This window comes from Sinohyriopsis cumingii, chromosome 7 (assembly GCF_028554795.1).
Source record: "Sinohyriopsis cumingii isolate HCF-2022 chromosome 7, ASM2855479v2, whole genome shotgun sequence".
Lineage (NCBI taxonomy): Eukaryota > Metazoa > Mollusca > Bivalvia > Unionida > Unionidae > Sinohyriopsis > Sinohyriopsis cumingii.
This window is the reverse complement of record NC_142967.1, coordinates 128,491,054-128,511,916: the sequence shown is the minus strand read 5'-3', so window position 1 is coordinate 128,511,916 and position 20,863 is coordinate 128,491,054. Positions and strand designations below refer to the sequence as shown.

The 20,863-nt window shown below is 36.2% G+C and overlaps 2 protein-coding genes across 3 annotated transcripts in view; both read right to left on the bottom strand.

Moving 5' to 3' along the window:
• LOC149796095 (beta-galactosidase-1-like protein 2) overlaps window positions 1-20,863 on the bottom strand; it is a 222,225-nt gene that overhangs the window by 37,634 nt on the left and 163,728 nt on the right. The window lies entirely within an intron of this gene.
• The window catches only part of LOC149796097 (beta-galactosidase-1-like protein 2), a 33,447-nt gene continuing 22,740 nt past the window's right edge, over window positions 10,157-20,863 (bottom strand). The window contains exons 5-6 of one of the 2 annotated variants that reach the window (XR_016422490.1): window positions 12,894-12,986; window positions 10,157-10,194 (exon numbers count right to left, since the gene is read on the bottom strand). Coding sequence is in view for 1 of the 2 variants with exons in the window: in XM_089966018.1 (XP_089822144.1) it covers window positions 12,983-12,986 (4 nt within the window). In the remaining variant the exon portion in view is untranslated. Of the gene's footprint in view, window positions 10,195-12,892; window positions 12,987-20,863 lie in introns of those variants that run through there. The other variant, XM_089966018.1, reaches the window with a different exon arrangement.

Here is a 20,863-nt window from a genome sequence, read left to right as displayed (position 1 = left end):
ATATTTATTGGAGAAACATACTTGACAAAATATTTGCTTTCTTCTTTGAACACATGCCATGATTACATCAATGCTAGGAGAATAGGTTAAAAGGAGGGATGCTGGGCATCCCACCTTTACCACTGGCACCCTTAGAGTGAAAAATGGCTGAATTCCCCCATATGATGGATAGCCCACTCTTGTAACTTAATAGCAATACAACCAACAGTTATGTAAACCATGACAACTATCATGGCAACTATCATGGCTAAGAAATTTTTTTAATAATCTGGGTTTGGTGGTCATCTAGGCAGCAACCACTTTATACAAAAGACTCAAATCTTGTCTGTGCTAAATCTCTGAGATAAAAGTTTAAGATGGCTGACTGTTCACACCAGACAACTGCTTCCATCAAGTCTGATCAAAATGTTATGTTTAAAAGTGATGCTTGCAGAGTTCACTCTAATTTTATGAGCTGAAATCATGAGGCAACTCTGACCTTTCGAGACTTCAGAGTATACCAAGCATGTCACCCACTTCTGCCATAATAATAGGGATTGTGGGATGATATCCTCATTTCCAGTTTTCACTGAAATAAAGAGACATTTTCTTGTTCCACAATGTTTTTCTGAGAACTTGAATTAATGCTTGAGGGAAAGGACAGGGCCCTTGAGGGCAAGGACAGGGCCCTGCATGGTCACTTCTCTCAAACAGAGGAGTACACAATGATTCTGACGGCCTGTTAATGGCAGTCTATTCTTAGCTACAAAGGTTGGCTGTGTCATTAGGACCAAGGAACAATCTGATCTCAAATGGAGATAGTTCAGGTCCATGGAAAGGGCATGCAAAGGCTGTCTTATATGTAAGATTCTAGCTAAAGGCACAGATTGATCCAAATTAAGTCAATTCAAAACCCATGAAAGAGGTGAGGGATTTTGCCCTATTCAAGACAAAACTGGCTAACAGATTCAAATTGAGTCAATTCAAAACCCATGAAAGAGGTGAGGGATTTTGCCCTATTCAAGACAAAACTGGCTAACAGATTCAAATTGAGTCAATTCAAAACCCATGAAAGAGGTGAGGGATTTTGCCCTATTCAAGACAAAACTGGCTAACAGGTTCAAATTGAGTCATTTCAAAGCCCATGAAAGGGTCAGTCATGTCAAAACCCATGAAAGAGATTAGTCATGTCAAAACCCATGAAAGGGGTTAGTCATTTCAAAACTCATGAAAGGAATTTTGTCCTATTCATGTCAAAATTGGCTAGCAGGTCTTACAGATCTTTCTCATAGCAAATATCCCCTCTGAAATCATGCCTGAAAGTCATAATCAGGGAGATGTAGTTTTTAATGGCAACCAGTGCTAACATTTTCTCCTACAACAGCCACAGAAAGAAATCAGCTACCTGCATGATCAAAGGGTTGATGCTGTTGACTTTGCACCAGTCGCCAACATTTGCCACTTTCCCCTCTCCATAACTGAAAGATGGAATTCCTTTCTGCGAAGAGCTCTCCCAAAAAGAACCAAGCAAAATAAAGAACCTGGTCAAGATAGGTATTAAACAACTGTTTGTTACATTTGGCCATAACAGGATTTTCCTGGGCATGCCTATTGTTAAACTGAGTGGACCACTGAAAAAATCATTCATAATCACTTATATAAGTGACATTCATAATCACTTATATAAGATAAATACCTCATTCACACCAAGCATTACAAATCGACTCCAACGGAAAACAATATGTCTGACTGCTATAGTTAGTCATTAAAGAAGTGTGTGTGAATTAGATTTTTAACATAGCTTTAATAATTTTTCAGTCATATTGCTATGATGTCTGCAGTGTGGCAGTTTATAGTGATGTCTAGCACTGGGACATCATGCTGCAGATATGTAGCATGATATCCCACCCAGTCACATTATCCTGACACCAGGCCGATCAGTTCTAACACTAACCTCTTAATGCTGAGTGCCAAATAATGTATTTGACCGCCAGAGTGAAACCATTAATGAAAGTTTCTAATTATGATACTATTGGGTTATGCAGTTCTTACCAAAGATAAAGAAACAATGGAAGCAATTGAACTATGTAAACCCTTTACTGTTTAGGATCTGTCACATAAGATACTATCTGCATGTTTAAGAACACTGGTAGCCAGAATCAACTAGTGTTTTGTTAGATCCCCCCAAGTGATTCTGTTGACAAAAGATTAAATGAAAAGGTTGGCAGTGTTTATCTCTATTTTTGCAATGTGGTTGTTCACAGCAGTTTAAAATTGCTTATTTTGCCTAAAATTAGTAGTCACAAGTCGCTTTATACAAGTGGTCACTCATGACAGTGCATTTATATAATAAAATCTGTGCATGACAACTATGGTTGATAATGACAGGTGGTAACTCATAGCAGATTATTCATAGTGTTTTACTTAAGTGCTGAGTAAAAACTTAAAAATAGCAAAATGGGTAAGTGTTTTTTCGCTAATTCTATATGGTATACACTCAGGAAAAATGAAAGTTTCATCTTTTCAGGAGGGTTTGGTTTGGGAGGTAGTGGAGTTTATTTTCCTAACATTAATATAAATGGGGAATGTATTCTACATTTGGTAATATCTGCACTAGTTCCATGTTCTGCAGTTGAGTGAAACACAAACATCATAAAACGTTGTGCACCCTGCCAATATGTATACACCAACTAAACTTTTGAGTCTGCATCTGCTATGGAATACTGATAATCATTCATTTTAGAGCAGTCAGTCACAACTAATGATTATTCTATTGTACTTAAATTTCTGACATGATTTTAAGGTTGCTTTAAATAAATACACACAAGTAACATGAATTTATTCATTTTTATGGGTGGGAGCTATGTTCGTACATGTGGCTATGTATCAAACAAATAATTTAAGAGTTGTGGTTTTGTTACCAATTCAAGCCAGCCTGGATCAGCTGCCTTAGTGTCTCTTCCTTGATAACACTTAGCTCCCATTTCCTTAGCCTTATTAGCCAATTAAGCATTTAAAGTGTTGTTAAACCAACCAACCATGAAACGATAATATATGGATAGGATGTGTAAATTTTCATGGTTTTTGAAAAATTACATTTTCATCAGCACTTCCATTTGTAGATTGGGAAGTGGGAAGGCAAGGGATGAAAATTTCCTAGCTGAACTAACCTGGAAAACCAATATTTTCATAGACTGGGGAGAAAGAGGATGAAGATTTCCTAGCCCAACTAGCCTGTACAACCAATAATTTTTGTAGTTTGGGATGGCAGGGATTAAGATTTTCAGGTCCATAATTCCTGTAGGGCAAGGTAATTTTCATTCAACCTTCAAATATTTTAAACAGGAAAAACGAGCCTGAACTTCAATACTCTTTTCCTCTTATCACTGCTGCTTAGTAACGAGGTCAAAACTGAAATTGTTGCCACCTAAACGAGGGGATTCTACTGTGTCCACAGAAGGCTCGCCCTTCACTGTGTTTAAGCTGTCGTCCTCTAAGAGGAGGTTCCATCTGTTTCCATACAAAGATCACACTTCATTGTATGTTCAAGTTGTCACCCTCTAAGATGGGGTTCTATTGTGTCCACAAAAGGACCACATTCCACTGTGTCTGAACCATTGTCCCTGAAAGAAGGTTCTGTTGTGTCAATTTATATCACAATCCCTTGTGTTTAAATTGTTGGACACTGAGTGGGGGTTCTGTTGTGTCCACAGACAAATTACATTTCATTGTGTTTGATAATAAAATTTGTTATCACATAATACACAAAAAATTAGTGAATCATAAAAAAAGATATTGAAATCACATTTTATATTTACACACATAAACTAGTGAAATAAAATTGTATACTTATACACAAAAATAGTGAAATCACATTACATACATGCAAACAAAAATAGAGAATTTACCTTATACATTTATGCAAAAACATAGTGAAATCACCTGATATATTTATATACAAAAAATAGTGAAATCAACTTATACATTTATACACAAAAAACAGCAAAATCACATTAAATATTTAAAATATTTACACACAAAAAATAGTGATAAAGTTAACAAAAAATATGACAGTAAATTCATATATTTAAATGGAAACACTCTTTTGGCTATCTTTACCTTTCAATTATACTATCTGTGAAATCTAAGGGATAAATATCCCACTTCAAAATTGGTTTTCCATCCAATTCAACATCTCCAAATAAACCTGTTGAAATAAAGAAAAACTATAAAAAGTTCAGTGTCTTACTGGGTATATGCTGTTTAACAGTACTTGCACAACTAGGTTACAATTACATCACCCTTCCCCTGTGACCTTACTTTTATTGTTATTTGGACAGAAGTCAATAAAATAAATCAGAATTTCTTCCAAAAACAAAATTCCAATAGAACTATTTTGTTCTCTCTTCAACATATCCAGTATACGATTTCTTCTGTAAACTGATTTGAACACATTATGGGCTATAACATGCCAAGGAAATGGGAGCTTAGTGCCTTTCCTAAGTACACAAGACAGCTGAACAGGGCTGCCTGTATGGGCAACACACCCTCAAACCATCAGTTACAAGTTGGACACTCTGATCAATGAATTACCAGGACTACTCCACAATAAGACTTACAAGTCAAGTTACAAACGATAAAGTAACATAACCTTCAAATTCCAATACCAAGTTGAAAATAATGAATTTGTTTCCATGAGATGGGTTGGGTTTTTCCCTTTATTTTATCAACTGTTCTACAGTTGCCTATTTCTATGATCAATGTCAACTTATATCTAGGTCACATGTGTCAAACTCAAGGCCCACGGGCCACATCAGGCCCGGTGTACAATTATAAATATGGCCCGAGAGAGAATTTTAGGCAAAAATATTTTTTAATGGCCCTGTGATATAAAGTGCAAATCAAATTCCCTAATTAGCAGCCTTGCCAAACATCCAGCTCTGACAAATTGGCATAAGAGCGAAAATGGGTATGCCAATGATTTTTTATTATTAAAACTTTTTTCTGTTTTAATTTATATTAATGTTTAAAAAAGGTTTAATTTTCCGCTTATTGAATGTTTATCCTGTTCGGCCCACAACCTTACATGTGATTTGAGTTTTGGCCCACTGAGCGATTGAGTTTGACACCCCTGATCTAGGTGATACAACAGGTGATTGCATGTTCAATGTCAAAGTATATATAGGTGATTGTAGGTTCAATGTCAAATTATATATAGGTGATTCTACAATCAAAGTCAAATTATATATAGGTGATTTAAATTTTCAAGAACCAGAAATATTTTCATTTTGTTGATGTCCAACAACACAACCTGAAACAAATGTAGATCTTGATGTCTAAATGGATGTATTGATGGAGAAAGGTAACACTGTATACCCTATTCATAATATTATTTCTAAGGTTACATGGCAGTGAATTCAAGGTAGAAAATGTGTTTGTAATCATTTTCACATCAAGGGACAATAAATGTACAATTTACCTTTTGAACACTAGGTCTCACCTGAGTACATCACTCTTTTGCAATGGACAAATAAACATGCTACCTTTTGAACACTAGGTCTCGCCCAAGTACATCACTCTTTTGCAAAGGACAAATAAACAAGCTATCTTCTGAACACTAGGTCTCGGCTGAGTACATCACTCTTTTGCAAAGGACAAATAAACAAGCTATCTTCTGAACACTAGGTCTCGGCTGAGTACATCACTCTTTTGCAAAGGACAAATAAACAAGCTATCTTCTGAACACTAGATCTTGGCTGAGAATATCTCTCTAAGCAGAGAACCAGTAAGGTACCTTCCAAACACATCATTCTTAGGTATGCTACAAACTCACTTGTTTCTGTGGGTTACCAATTTTGATTGATTTCATCGTTGCCACAAACCATAAATTCAAAGACCAAATGAGCATATATTCCTTGCTTGAAACAAGTGGTTTATTATATTCTGAAAAATACCCTTACTGACACAATCAGTACCATTCCTAAAAATACCCTTACTGACACAATCAGTACCATTCCTAAAGATACTCTTACTGAAACAATACATAGTATTCCGAGAAACACCTTCCCAGAGATATAAACTAACTAATACAGTACACAGGACTAGTCTATCCCATTCCTAAAGACACCCTCATGAACACAGTCCACACCATTCCGAGAGATTCCCTCACAGACTACAGTCCAATCCATTGCTAAAGATACCCTCATTGATACAGTCTGTACCATTCTGAAAGATACCCTCAAAGGCACAGTCCACAGCATTCCTAAAGATACCCTCACAATCACAGTTCATACCATACCTTAAGATATCCTCACAATCACAGTCCATACCATTCCTAAAGATACCCTCACAATCACAGCCCATGCCACACCTAAAGATACCCTCATAACCACAGTCCATGCCATCCCTTAAGATACCCTTAAGATACCCTCACAATCACAGTTCATAAAATTCCTAAAGATACCCTCACAATCACAGCCCATTCCATACCTAAAGATACCCTCATAATCACAGTCCATGCCATACCTAAAGATACCCTCACAATCACAGTCCATACCATTCCTAAAGATACCCTCACAATCACAGTTCATACCATTCCTAAAGATACCCTCACAATCACAGCCCATGCCATACCTAAAGATACCCTCATAACCACAGTCCATGCCATCCCTTAAGATACCCTTAAGATACCCTCACAATCACAGTTCATAAAATTCCTAAAGATACCCTCACAATCACAGCCCATGCCATACCTAAAGATACCCTCATAATCACAGTCCATGCCATACCTAAAGATACCCTCACAATCACAGTCCATACCATTCCTAAAGATACCCTCACAATCACAGCCCATACCATTCCTAAAGATACCCTCACAATCACAGTCCATACCATACCTAAAGATACCCTCACAATCACAGTCCATACCATACCTAAAGATACCCTCACAATTACAGATTCATGCCATACCTAAAGATACCCTCACAATCACAGTCCATACCATACCTTAAGATATCCTCACAATCACAGTCCATACCATACCTTAAGATATCTTCACAATCACAGTCCATACCATTCCTAAAGATACCCTCACAATCACAGCCCATACCATTCCTAAAGATACCCTCACAATCACAGTCCATACCATACCTAAAGATACCCTCACAATCACAGTCCATACCATACCTAAAGATACCCTCACAATTACAGATTCATGTCATACCTAAAGATACCCTCACAATCACAGTCCATACCATACCTGAAGATACCCTCACAATCACAGTCCATACCATTCCTAAAGATACCCTCACAATCACAGCCCATGCCATACCTAAAGATACCCTCATAATCAACCCTCACAATCACAGTCCATACCATTCCTAAAGATACCCTCACAATCACAGCCCATGCCATACCTAAAGATACCCTCATAATCAGAGCCCATACCATACCTAAAGATACCCTCACAATCACAGTCCATACCATTCCTAAAGATACCCTCACAATCACAGCCCATACCATTCCTAAAGATACCCTCACAATCACAGTCCATACCATACCTAAAGATACCCTCACAATCACAGTCCATACCATACCTAAAGATACCCTCACAATTACAGATTCATGCCATACCTAAAGATACCCTCACAATCACAGTCCATACCATGCCTTAAGATATCCTCACAATCACAGTCCATACCATACCTTAAGATATCTTCACAATCACAGTCCATACCATTCCTAAAGATACCCTCAATCACAGTCCATACCATACCTGAAGATACCCTCACAATCACAGATTCATGCCATACCTAAAGATACCCTCACAATCACAGTCCATACCATTCCTAAAGATACCCTCACAATCACAGCCCATACCATACCTGAAGATACCCTCACAATCACAGTCCATAACATACTTAAAGATAACCTCACAATCACAGTCCATACCATACCTAAAGATACCCTCACAATCACAGTCCATACTATACCTAAAGATACCCTCACAATCACAGTCCATACTATACCTAAAGATACCCTCACAATCACAGTCCATACCATTCCTAAAGATACCCTCACAATCACAGTCCATACCATACCTGAAGATACCCTCACAATCACAGTCCATACCATACTTAAAGATAACCTCACAATCACAGTCCATACCATACCTAAAGATACCCTCACAATCACAGTCCATACTATACCTAAAGATAACCTCACAATCACAGTCCATACCATACCTAAAGATACCCTCACAATCACAGTCCATACCATTCTTAAAGATACCCTCACAATCACAGTCCATACCATACCTAAAGATACCCTCACAATCACAGCCCATGCCATACCTAAAGATACCCTCATAATCAGAGCCCATACCATACCTAAAGATACCCTCATAATCACAGTCCATACCATTCCTAAAGATACCCTCACAATCACAGCCCATACCATTCCTAAAGATACCCTCACAATCACAGCCCATACCATTCCTAAAGATACCCTCACAATCACAGTCCATACCATACCTAAAGATACCCTCACAATCACAGTCCATACCATACCTAAAGATACCCTCACAATTACAGATTCATGCCATACCTAAAGATACCCTTACAATCACAGTCCATACCATGCCTTAAGATATCCTCACAATCACAGTCCATACCATACCTTAAGATATCTTCACAATCACAGTCCATACCATTCCTAAAGATACCCTCAATCACAGTCCATACCATACCTAAAGATACCCTCACAATCACAGATTCATGCCATACCTAAAGATACCCTCACAATCACAGTCCATACCATTCCTAAAGATACCCTCACAATCACAGCCCATACCATACCTGAAGATACCCTCACAATCACAGTCCATACCATACTTAAAGATAACCTCACAATCACAGTCCATACCATACCTAAAGATACCCTCACAATCACAGTCCATACTATACCTAAAGATACCCTCACAATCACAGTCCATACTATACCTAAAGATACCCTCACAATCACAGTCCATACCATTCCTAAAGATACCCTCACAATCACAGTCCATACCATACCTGAAGATACCCTCACAATCACAGTCCATACCATACTTAAAGATAACCTCACAATCACAGTCCATACCATACCTAAAGATACCCTCACAATCACAGTCCATACTATACCTAAAGATACCCTCACAATCACAGTCCATACTATACCTAAAGATACCCTCACAATCACAGATTCATGCCAAACCTTAAGATACCCTCACAATCACAGTCCATACCATTCTTAAAGATACCCTCACAATCACAGTCCATACCATACCTAAAGATACCCTCACAATCACAGTCCATACTATACCTAAAGATACCCTCACAATCACAGATTCATGCCAAACCTTAAGATACCCTAACAATCACAGCCCATGCCATACCGAAAGATACCCTCACAATCACAGATTCATGCCATACCTTAAGATACCCTCATAATCAAAGTCCATACCATACCTAAAGATACCCTAATAATCACAGATTCATGCCATACCTAAAGATACCCTCACAATCACAGCCAATACCATACCTAAAGATACCCTCACAATCACAGCCCATACCATTCCTAAAGATACCCTCACAATCACAGTCCATACTATACCTAAAGATACCCTCACAATCACAGTCCATACCATTCCTAAAGATACCCTCACAATCACAGTCCATACCATACCTAAAGATACCCTCACAATCACAGTCCATACCATACCTAAAGATACCCTCACAATCACAGATTCATGCCATACCTAAAGAGACCCTTACAATCACAGTCCATACCATACCTAAATATATCCTCACAATCACGGTCCATACCATACCTAAAGATACCCTCACAATCACAGTCCATAATATACCTAAAGATACCCTCACAATCACAGTCCATACCATTCCTAAAGATACCCTCAGAATCACAGATTCATGCCATCCCTTAAGATACCCTTAAGATACCCTCACAATCACAGTCCATACCATACCTAAAGATACCCTCACAATTACAGTCTATACCATACCTAAAGATACCCTCACAATCACGGTCCATACCATACCTAGAGATATCCTTACTGAAAATGCCCATACCTTTCCTCTGAGTATTTAGAATATCAGTGCCAAATGGCGCAAAGTTCACTCTTCCATGGTTTTCCACTAAAATATCCAAGATGTTTTCCTGGAGAAAGAAAATGTTTTTCTTTACAAAACATTCAAACTTTCCTTAAGTGTGACATCTAAAAACCATTGAATTAATTTTAACTTTATTATAATTCAATTAAAATAATCTTAACTCTGCTGCATGTTCTATTGTAAGATCTAACAACATTCGACTACAGGTCATGTTCTGGTGCCATTTTAATCAAGAACTGACCAGCCAGTAAAATACAAATCAAGAAGAATAGTTGTACCAATGAAATTTAGGCTCCTATCAAAGAACAAGCTTTGTTTGAAAGGCACAAGTTAAATAAACAAAGAAAACTAACAATGAACAATAGAGTTTGTCAGTGCCACTTAATGCTCTACTGGCCAAAAAGAATTTACAGGAATTCAGCATAGGCTATTTATTCCTTTTAACTGGAGAGTGCTGAAACCATCTCTGATATATTTTAGCAACAAGAGGATCTTCAAATTATCTGCTGTGGATATCAGATTGGCACCATTTTCATGTAGGACCAACAAGACATCAATTAAAACCAACATGACATTATAAAAAGTCTTCTGGTGGAAATTAACTATTTATATAACTTTCCATTTCTGAGAAGTAACAATAATAAGATTTTCAATATGGCTGCCATGGTGGATATATTGGTTGTCAGATTGGCAAATTATTTAATCATAACCAAATAGACATCAAAAGAAGTCTTTCTGTGAAAGGATAATATTGATATAACCAGGCATTCAAGAGATGTAGCACCAATAAGATTTTCAAGATGGTCATGGTGATGGCCATATTGGAAGCCAGAAATTGCTACTATTTTTATTTATGATCCACTAGGCATAATAATAAGTATTTCCTTGAAAATTCCATGCTGATATGATCTTTCACTCATAAATAGTGATACCAAGATTTTTCATAAGACTATTGTGGTCAAACTAGAACCAATTTCATTAAGGTCCAACAAAACATCACAAGATCTCTTTCAGTGAAAACCCTATGCTGATAACAGCAACCGTTCACAAGAATGAACTAAAACCAAATATTCAAGATGACTAATGTGACAATATTGAATGTCAGATTGGCAACTTGAATGTCAGATTGGCAACTAGATAGGCAACTTGAATGTCAGATTGGCAACTTGAATGTCAGATTGGCAACATGAATGTCAGATTGGCAACTTGAATGTCAGATTGGCAACATGAATGTCAGATTGGCAACTTGAATGTCAGATTGGCAACATGAATGTCAGATTGGCAACATGAATGAATGTCAGATTGACAACATGTCAGATTGGCAACATTTTCATTTAAGATCAACTATAAATCATAAGAAAACCATATGTTAACATGCCTTTTCACTCTGAACAAGTAGTGATGACAAGATTTGTCAAGCCCAGTGCTATGGTGGCCATATTGGAGGCTAGATTGGCAACATTTTCACTGAGGACTTAAAAAACAACATAAGAAGTCTTTTATTGAAAACTCCATTTTTATATCACCATCCATTCTTGAACAGTAGTAATAACAGGATTTTAAAGATGGGTCAACACTGAATGTCCATGCTGCACCATTTTCATTTAGGAAAACTAGACCATGGGATAAATGTATGTGTAAAGTTTCAATGCAATCCTCCAAGTAGTTTAGGAGGTGTAGTGATAACAAACTTGGGCAAACAGATGGATGTACAACACACAACAGACCATCCCATAAGCTGTGCTGTGACCCAATGAGCTAAATATGGTTCATAATGATCAGCCAAAATAAATTAACTATAAATGCATCAATATGACACAGATCTATAATGCATCAATACAACACAGATCTATAAATGCATCAATATGACACTGATGACTGGTAAATTTGATTCAACTAAATGACAAAAATTTTAAGTTACAATGAAAACAAACCAATTAAATTATGTTAGAAAATGCTGAAAATAAAAATTTTACCTCATGTTTGACATCAGCATTGTATGTCCAATGATGAAAGGCCCCTAGATGCTTTATGTCAAATTCTGTTCAGTGGCTTTTTTCATAGTTAAATATTGTCAAATGTTTTTTTTAAACTAAAAATAATCTGCCATATTTGATGAAGGAGCATCATTTATATAAATCAGAAAGGTATGAAGGATGTGATCCTTTGTCAGATGTGACAAAATCTGTTATGTGGTTTTTCAACATATTAAAGGCTTTTCTACCTTTGGCAACAGCTTCTGTGTTTGATGGCAGAGTGACATCATTAAAACAAACTTGAAAGCTGTTCATGCCACAAAGCTTTCCAGTCAAATTCTGTTGTTACTTAAAAGTTACAAAAAATCATCATCATTTATATAGACATGAAAGCCCTAATTACCAGAAGTCTTTCCGTCAAATTTGAGTAATTTCTGCCTAGCAAGCCACATTTATTTATTAAAACTTAAAAGAGACATATTGCTTAATAAAATATAAATTAAACTGCATAATCCATTGAATGTATATGTTATGACCTATTAAAGAAACTGGTCATGAGATATGTGATTTGTATTTATATTCAATCCAAATGCCATTATTCATATTAATCTTAATCCGACATATGGCAATTAGATCACGATGTCATTGTTTGACATAAAAAATTAGTCTTTTATGTCATCACATCTATATAACCATTATGCTTGAAAGGTGCCCATGAAAGTCATCCTTAGAAATAAAATCAAGCCACATTTATTTACAGATTACTCACTGCAGATACATAATCTTGTGGAATATTGACTTCTAGGTTGTTTGTGGTGCTTTTCCAGTCCAGTACACTTATCTCTTTCCCATTGATTATTACCTGAAATAAAGATCAGTAAAACAAAAAAATATAATATTTTACCCAAGGACCAAGGTAGCAGACTGATCTAAGACACCTACTTTTAGGATCACTCATACATCTCACTTCTGCATCAGTTCAGTTCTTGGCTTGACAAACGTGGGTGTGTGAGAAAGCTTGCTAATAGCTTCCTGTGGGTTTGGAATTTTTGCAGGGATATTGCAAAGTTCTTGTCCACTAAATATACCGGCCATCATGTGTAGCCTATCATGTGCTGAAAACTGGCATTTAACCCGAGAAAAACCAAAATCATATTTTACCCACCAAGCAAAGCATATTCTTTTTTACTTTTAATTGATGATCACAAAAATGATGATTGCCCACACTGTCTTCATCCCGTCTGTAACACGAACACAGACTAATCCATGATTTGTAAGTAAATATGCAAATGAGCTACTTAGCTATAAATTAAATACTTTAAAGATGATAAATAACTAATATAGAGACAATTAGTACAAAATTATGTAAATATATTTATAATTAGCATCATTTAGGCTTAGAGAGATGCTGCCAGGATTTTATCTAAGGGGGGTAGCACCCCACTTGTTACAAAAATAAAATAAAAATAAAAGGGTAAATAGAACAAAGAGGGGGAGGAGATTACAGCCATAATTCAATATTTATCTAACATTTCAATATTCATCCCTCTTTCTTCCTGCTCAACTCTGTTAGACCCCTAATAAAATCAAAACCTTTAAAAGGTGTCACCTTTAGTTTTATAAACATTAATCTGTTGATTGCATCTGAGCCTAATCTGTCCCTTACCTGTGTATGAATAGCCAGTTGGAACAAGTCTGAAAACTGTTCAATATGGTTAATTACAAGTTTACACAGGTCATAGGTATTGACTTTTGGATACTTCTGTTCCAAAATAACATTTTTCACTAACATAAGCTCTGCCAATCTGCCAAAGTGTATGTGTGTGTGTGTGTGTGTTTGGGATTAGGATTTTTAACATAGCTTTCAGTCATATCACTATGATGTCTGCAGTGTGGCAGTTTGTAGTGATGTCTAACAGGGGCGCATCATGCCACAGACATATAGTATGATGTCCCACCCAATCCTGACACCAGGCCAACCAGTCCTAACACTAACCTCTTAACGCTGAGCGCCTAGCAAGGTAGCTGTTTGTACCATTTTTGTAAGTCTTTCATATGAATCGGCCATGGTTCGAACCCATGACCTCCTGCTTCCAAGGCGGATGCTCTAACCACAAGGCCACCAGAGTGGTCCTGCCAAAGTTTCACTTTCTCAAATCAGTCCTTTATAGACAACTGTGCCATATTTATTATCTGTTCAAAAATGTTTATTACCGGTAGGTTTTTAAGTCCATCAATGCAATAGTATGCATGTTCAGACAGAGGTATTTAGATTAAATAAATATATTTACTTCCTTATTTTTATTAACTTTATCTTAACCCTTACTGGGCTAATGGTTTTGTACTACAAGATCCCACAGGCTAAATTGTTTGAGAAAGGAAATGAAAGATGCACTATCCTTTTTAATTGTCTGTATTTTAATTCAGCTTTTCAGCCAAAAATAAACTGCCACCATGACAATCATCAGCCAGTATTTGTCAAATGAAATTGTCATCTAAAGATGAACCATGCTGGGAATCAGCCATATCGGGTTTCCTAGGTAGCATCTATTTTAAAAGCAGATTTTTAAAACTTCTTTGATGCAAGGTTCAATTTTCAACATTTCTACATAATGCTTGTTCCAGGGCCCAATGTGCCAATTAAATTTTGTTTAACAACCATTCATGCCAAGCTCAAGTACCCAAAGCTATAAACAGTTACTTAAAAAGACATCTTGTGACAAGTGCTATGATACCTCTATCATAGTTTATTTAATAAACTTTATAAAAATTCCAATACATAAATGTAATTAAAGAGCATAGAATGTGGAAGATTAGGAAGTCCTTTACTAAGTACAGAGAGTGACCCCCACTGTTGTGGGGAGAAGCATGGCTGGGGTTAAGTAGAAAAGGAATGGCATCCCACTAGGGGACAGTACTGGGTATTGGGCTGGCCTTGCCATATCATGACCCTGACCCTCTCCCCATTAAACAAGTGAAGGTCACACTACCAACAAAGAATAACAGCCAATAAAGGTATAATGACTGTTAACTAATGTAATTCCAACCATTTTAAGAACACAGAATAAAAATATATATAGGTAAAGGGGTTGTGCTATCAAAGTAGGTTACAATGATGGTGTGACGCTAATGCTAACAGGCTCATGCAAGCTGGTATGAGTCACACCAGAGCTTCCGAAATGGAGAGCACAACATAAACAACATTACACAACATGGAATACAGGGGAAACCACAAAATAAACTAATAGTGATTATGCCAATATAATGCACCACAGACAAGCACAAACAGGAAATCTTTTTTACTTTTATTTCTTTTAGTAATTTTTTTTATTTTTTCTGTCAATGCGATCAACAAGAGAACTAGAAGACATATGAGAAGCAAAGTTGGAGGAAGGATGCTCTGATGATAAGGACATACAAAAAAAGATGGTAGCCCAAAAGGCATTCACTAGCCCAGCATCCAGATGGGGCACCACCTCCATGCTTTTCTTTTTTCATTTTCTTAGTATAAGACTCTCAATAAAATAAAGAGAATTAAAAACCAAGAATTTGATCAATTATAGCCAGTCCATACAAGAAAAATCGGTTACAGCATCACAAAACAATAAAGCAAAATAAACTGACACTGGACAAAGTTGTATACCTCATGGAAGGGAGTACAAGCCACAGGCCTTTAGGCCTGAAAGCAGAAAAAGCTGAATGCTGATAAGGGATTGGCACAGGTATGCCTCCATATCAAAATTCAACATGAACCCTATTCAATTTATTTTTAAATTTCTAGAAATTCTACATAATTGTCACACAAAACAACAAATCAACGGGAGTAAACAAAACATAGAAACTATTCAAATTTTCTAGAAATTCTACATACCTGTCACAAACAACAACAAATCAATGGGAGTAAACAATAATAAAAACTATTTCAAAACTTCTAGAAATTCTACATAACTGTCACACACAATAATAAATCAACGGGAATAAACAAAACATAAAAACTATTTCAAATTTTCGGAAGCAAGAGGGTCACCTTGAAGATCAACAACATATAAATGTTTGGAATGCAGCATGGTGTCCACAAAAGAAAAATGTCAGACTGTTGATTTGATTTAATTGTGTTCAATTATATCTTCTCACTCAATCACGTAGATGGAAAAATATACTATATAAACCCAAATGTCAGACTTGATTTCATTTAACTATGTCCAATTATAACTTCTCACTAAGTCTAAAACACCAAAGTCAGAATGTTGATTTGATTTTAATTGCACTCAATAACAACTTCTCACTCAGTCTTGTAGATGCCAAAAAGCATGACATCATAAACCCAAATGTCAGAATTTTGATTTGATTTTAATTGTGCTCAACTTCTCACTCAATGTAAATACAATAAAAAAGATAGTGCAATGAAACCTGGCAACATTTTTTTACACCACTAAATTATAGAGTACATACTGTAAATCAAAAGAATTTGGACAGACCCTGTCTTCTACAGTTATACTTTTTTTTTTTAAAGTTCTTGTTTGTAAATTGATAATGTTCTTCTATTATTTTGATAGATATTTACAAAGTTGGACTTTTATAAAAATCCTTTTCTATGACATAGTATTGTGACTGCTGTAATGGTTTTTAGGAGTCTGACATTAAAGTTTAATGAGAGTCTTCTATTTTAAAAAACCGTATTGCAAATGATGTTTTGAAACATGCACACCAAAACTTGAATAGAAGTCCTCTATATTGCGGATGTCATGTTTTTTTAGATCTTGTTGTTTTGTGTTTAACACCATTTAGAAAGCAGATTTTAAGATATACATGGCAGCAAGCATAGCTGGTGGAGGAAGAAAATCCCACTAAGAACTACCAATCCACAGAATGCTACTAGCAGCCTTCTCACATATCTACATCACCTGAGAATGGGACTTCAACCCATGCAGATGGAGAGGAGATGGCCATGGCAGGTAAAGGTAAGCACTTTAGACTATCTGACCACCCAAGGCCACTGAACAAATTCTGATTTATTATTAATTCCTATATTTTGTATATATGATAAATATATCTTTATATATGCACATGTGATGTTTGATTGTGTAACTTTACAAGTTGTACATGCAGCAAGAAAATAAATATTTCATGAGCATGAGCAATAAACTGAAACTGGGCATGGAATAAAATGAAACTGTACTACCTTTTGGACATGGCAATAAATTGAAACTGTACTACCTTTTGGACATGGCAATAAATTGAAACTGTACTACCTTTTAGGCATGGCAATAAATTGAAACTGTAATACCTTTTAGGCACGGCAATAAATTGAAACTGTAATACCTTTTGGACATGGCAATAAATTGAAACTGTACTACCTTTTGGACATGGCAATAAATTGAAACTGTACTACCTTTTGGACATGGCAATAAATTGAAACTGTACTACCTTTTAGGCATGGCAATAAATTAAAACTATTACCTTTTAGGCATGGCAATAAATTGAAACTGTACTACCTTTTGGGCATGGCAATAAACTGAAACTGTACTACCTTCTGGGCATGGCAATAAATTGAAACTGTACTATCTCTTAAGCATGACAATACACTGAAACTGTAGTACCTATTATGCATGGCAATACACTGAAACTGCAGTACCGTTTAGGCATGGCAATAAATTGAAACTGTATTACCTTCTAGGCATGGCAATAAATTTAAACTGTACTACCCTTTAGGCATGGCAATAACTTGAAACTGTAGTATCCTTTAGGCAAAGCAATAAATTGAAACTGTACTACCTTTTAGGCATGGCAATAAACTGAAACTGTACTACCTTTTAGGCATGGCAATAAATTAAAACTGTATTACCTTTTAGGCATGGCAATAAATTGAAACTGTATTACCTTTTAGGCATGGCAATAAATTAAAACTGTACTACCTTTTAGGCATGGCAATAAACTGAAACTGTATTACCTTTTAGGCATGGCAATAAATTAAAACTGTACTACCTTTTAGGCACGGCAATAAATTAAAACTGTACTACCTTTTGAGCATGGCCATAAACTGAAACTGTATTACCTTTTAGGCATGGCAATAAACTGAAATAATAGTACCCTTTAGGCAAGGAAATTATTCCTTGCAAATATATCTGACTTCACACTATTTGCCAAATGAACATGATTCTTATCCATGACCAACTTAACTGTTAACTTGCCAACTGAACATTATTCTAATCCTAACCCACTGAACTTTCAACCCACTCATGCTACAGAAGAAAAGAAAAAACAAATTTTTACTTCATTTTCATGCTGGTATGGGTATCAAAATTAACATTCTGATTCAACTATGCCAATAGTTTTGTCAAAAAGACTTTATTATGTAATTTTCCTCAAAATTTTAAAATTATGTAACCGAAAGTCTAAAAATACTTACTATAAGATAAATGTTATTGTGGCAATGCAATATTACCTTTAATGTGGCAATGCAGCATTATTTTATGCAATATTACCTTTAATATGGCAATGCAGCATTATGTTCAATGTAACAAGGCAGTATTAACTTCATTATGGGAAACAACAATTATAATGGCAATGCAGTATTACCTTCAAAGTGGAAATGCTGTATTACCTTCACTGGCAATGCAGTACTGCATTTGGTATGGCAATGCAGTAATACCACCACTGTGGCAATGTAGTATTACCATCAATGTGAAATGCAGTAATACCTTCAGTGTAAAAATGCTGTATTACCTGCAATGTGGCAATGTAGTATTACCACCAATGTGAAAATGCTGTATTACCTTCAGTGTAAAAATGCTGCATTACCTTCAATGTGGCAATGTAGTAATACCACCAATGTGAAAATGCTGTATTACCTTCAGTGTAAAAATGCTGTATTACCTGCAATGTGGCAATGTAGTATTACCACCAATGTGAAAATGCTGTATTACCTTCAGTGTAAAAATGCTGTATTACCTGCAATGTGGCAATGTAGTAATACCACCAATGTGAAAATGCAGTATTACCTTCAGTGTAAAAATGCTGTATTACCTTCAGTGTGGCAATGTAGTAATACCACCAATGTGAAAATGCAGTATTACCTTCAGTGTAAAAATGCTGTATTACCTTCAATGTGGCAATGTAGTAATGTTGTCATGTGCCTTGTAGCAATGGCTGTTGCATATGTTAAATCTGGGTTTGTCATGTGCCTTGTAGGAATGGCTGTTGCATATGTTAAATCTGGGTTTGTCATGTGCCTTGTAGCAATGGCTGTTGCATATGTTAAATCTGGGTTTGTTATGTGCCTTGTAGCAATGGCTGTTGCTTATGTTAAATCTGGGTTTGTCATGTGCCTTGTAGCAATGGCTCTTGCATATATTAAATCTGGGTTTGTCATGTGCCTTGTAGCAATGGCTCTTGCATATGTTAAATCTGGGTTTGTCATGTGCCTTGTAGCAATGGCTGTTGCAATTGTTAAATCTGGGTCTGTCATGTGCCTTGTAGCAATAGCTCTTGCATATGACACATTTGGGTTTGTCACTTGCCTTGTAGCAATAGCTGTTGCATATGTTAAATTTGGATCTGTCATGTGCCTTGTAGTAATGGCTGTTGCATATGTCAAATTTGCGTTTGTCATGTGCCTTGTAGCAATGGCTGTTGCATATAATAAATTTGGGTTTGTCAAGTGCCTTATAGCAATGGCTGTTGCATATGTTAAATCTGGGTTTGTCATGTGCCTTGTAGCTATGGCTGTTGCAATTGTTAAATCTGAGTTTGTCATGTGCCTTGTAGCAATGGCTGTTGCTTATGTTAAATCTGGGTTTGTCAAGTGCCTTGTAACAATGGCTGTTGCAATTATTAAATCTGGGTTTGTCAAGTGCCTTGTAGCAATGGCTGTTGCATATGTTAATCTGGGTTTGTTATGTGCCTTGTAGCAATGGCTGTTGCATATGTCAAATTTGGGTTTGTCACATGACTTGTAGCAATGGCTGTTGCATATGTCAAATTTGGGTTTGTCATGTGCCTTGTAGCAATAGCTGTTGCATATATTAAATCTGGGTTTGTCATGTGCCTTGTAGCAATCAAACATTTTAAAACTCAGTCATTTTGATTACAGTTCAATGTAATCTTTCTATAACATGGTCCTCAAGCTGTCTGTATGACTATTTATACTAGCACAACTAAACAACACATAATCCACACGGTCCTTAAATGTCTGCATGTCTTTTTATCTATCCTTGATAATACAACACCCATACATAATCCACATGGTCCTTAAATGTCTGCATGTCTTTTTGTCTATCCTTGACAATACAACAACCATACATAATCCACATGGTCCTTAAATGTCTGCATGTCTTTTTGTCTATCCTTGATAATACAACACCCATACATAATCCACATGGTCCTTAAATGTCTGCATGTCTTTTTGTCTATCCTTGTTAATACAACACCCATACATAATCCACATGGTCCTTTAATGTCTGCATGTCTTTTTGTCTATCCTTGATAATACAACACCAATACATAATCCACATGGTCCTTAAAAATCTGTATATCTTTATGTCTATCCCCTTTACACAATCACACCCACACATAATCCACATGGTCCTTAAAATGTCTACATGTATTTTTGTCACAACCATACAAAATCCATTTGGTCCTAAACACTGTAAGAAATTGTCTGGTGAAAACCATATTTCAAAATGACTTTCCATTTCAAAGAGTTGCAACGTTTAAAGATTGCCACCATAATGGCATTTT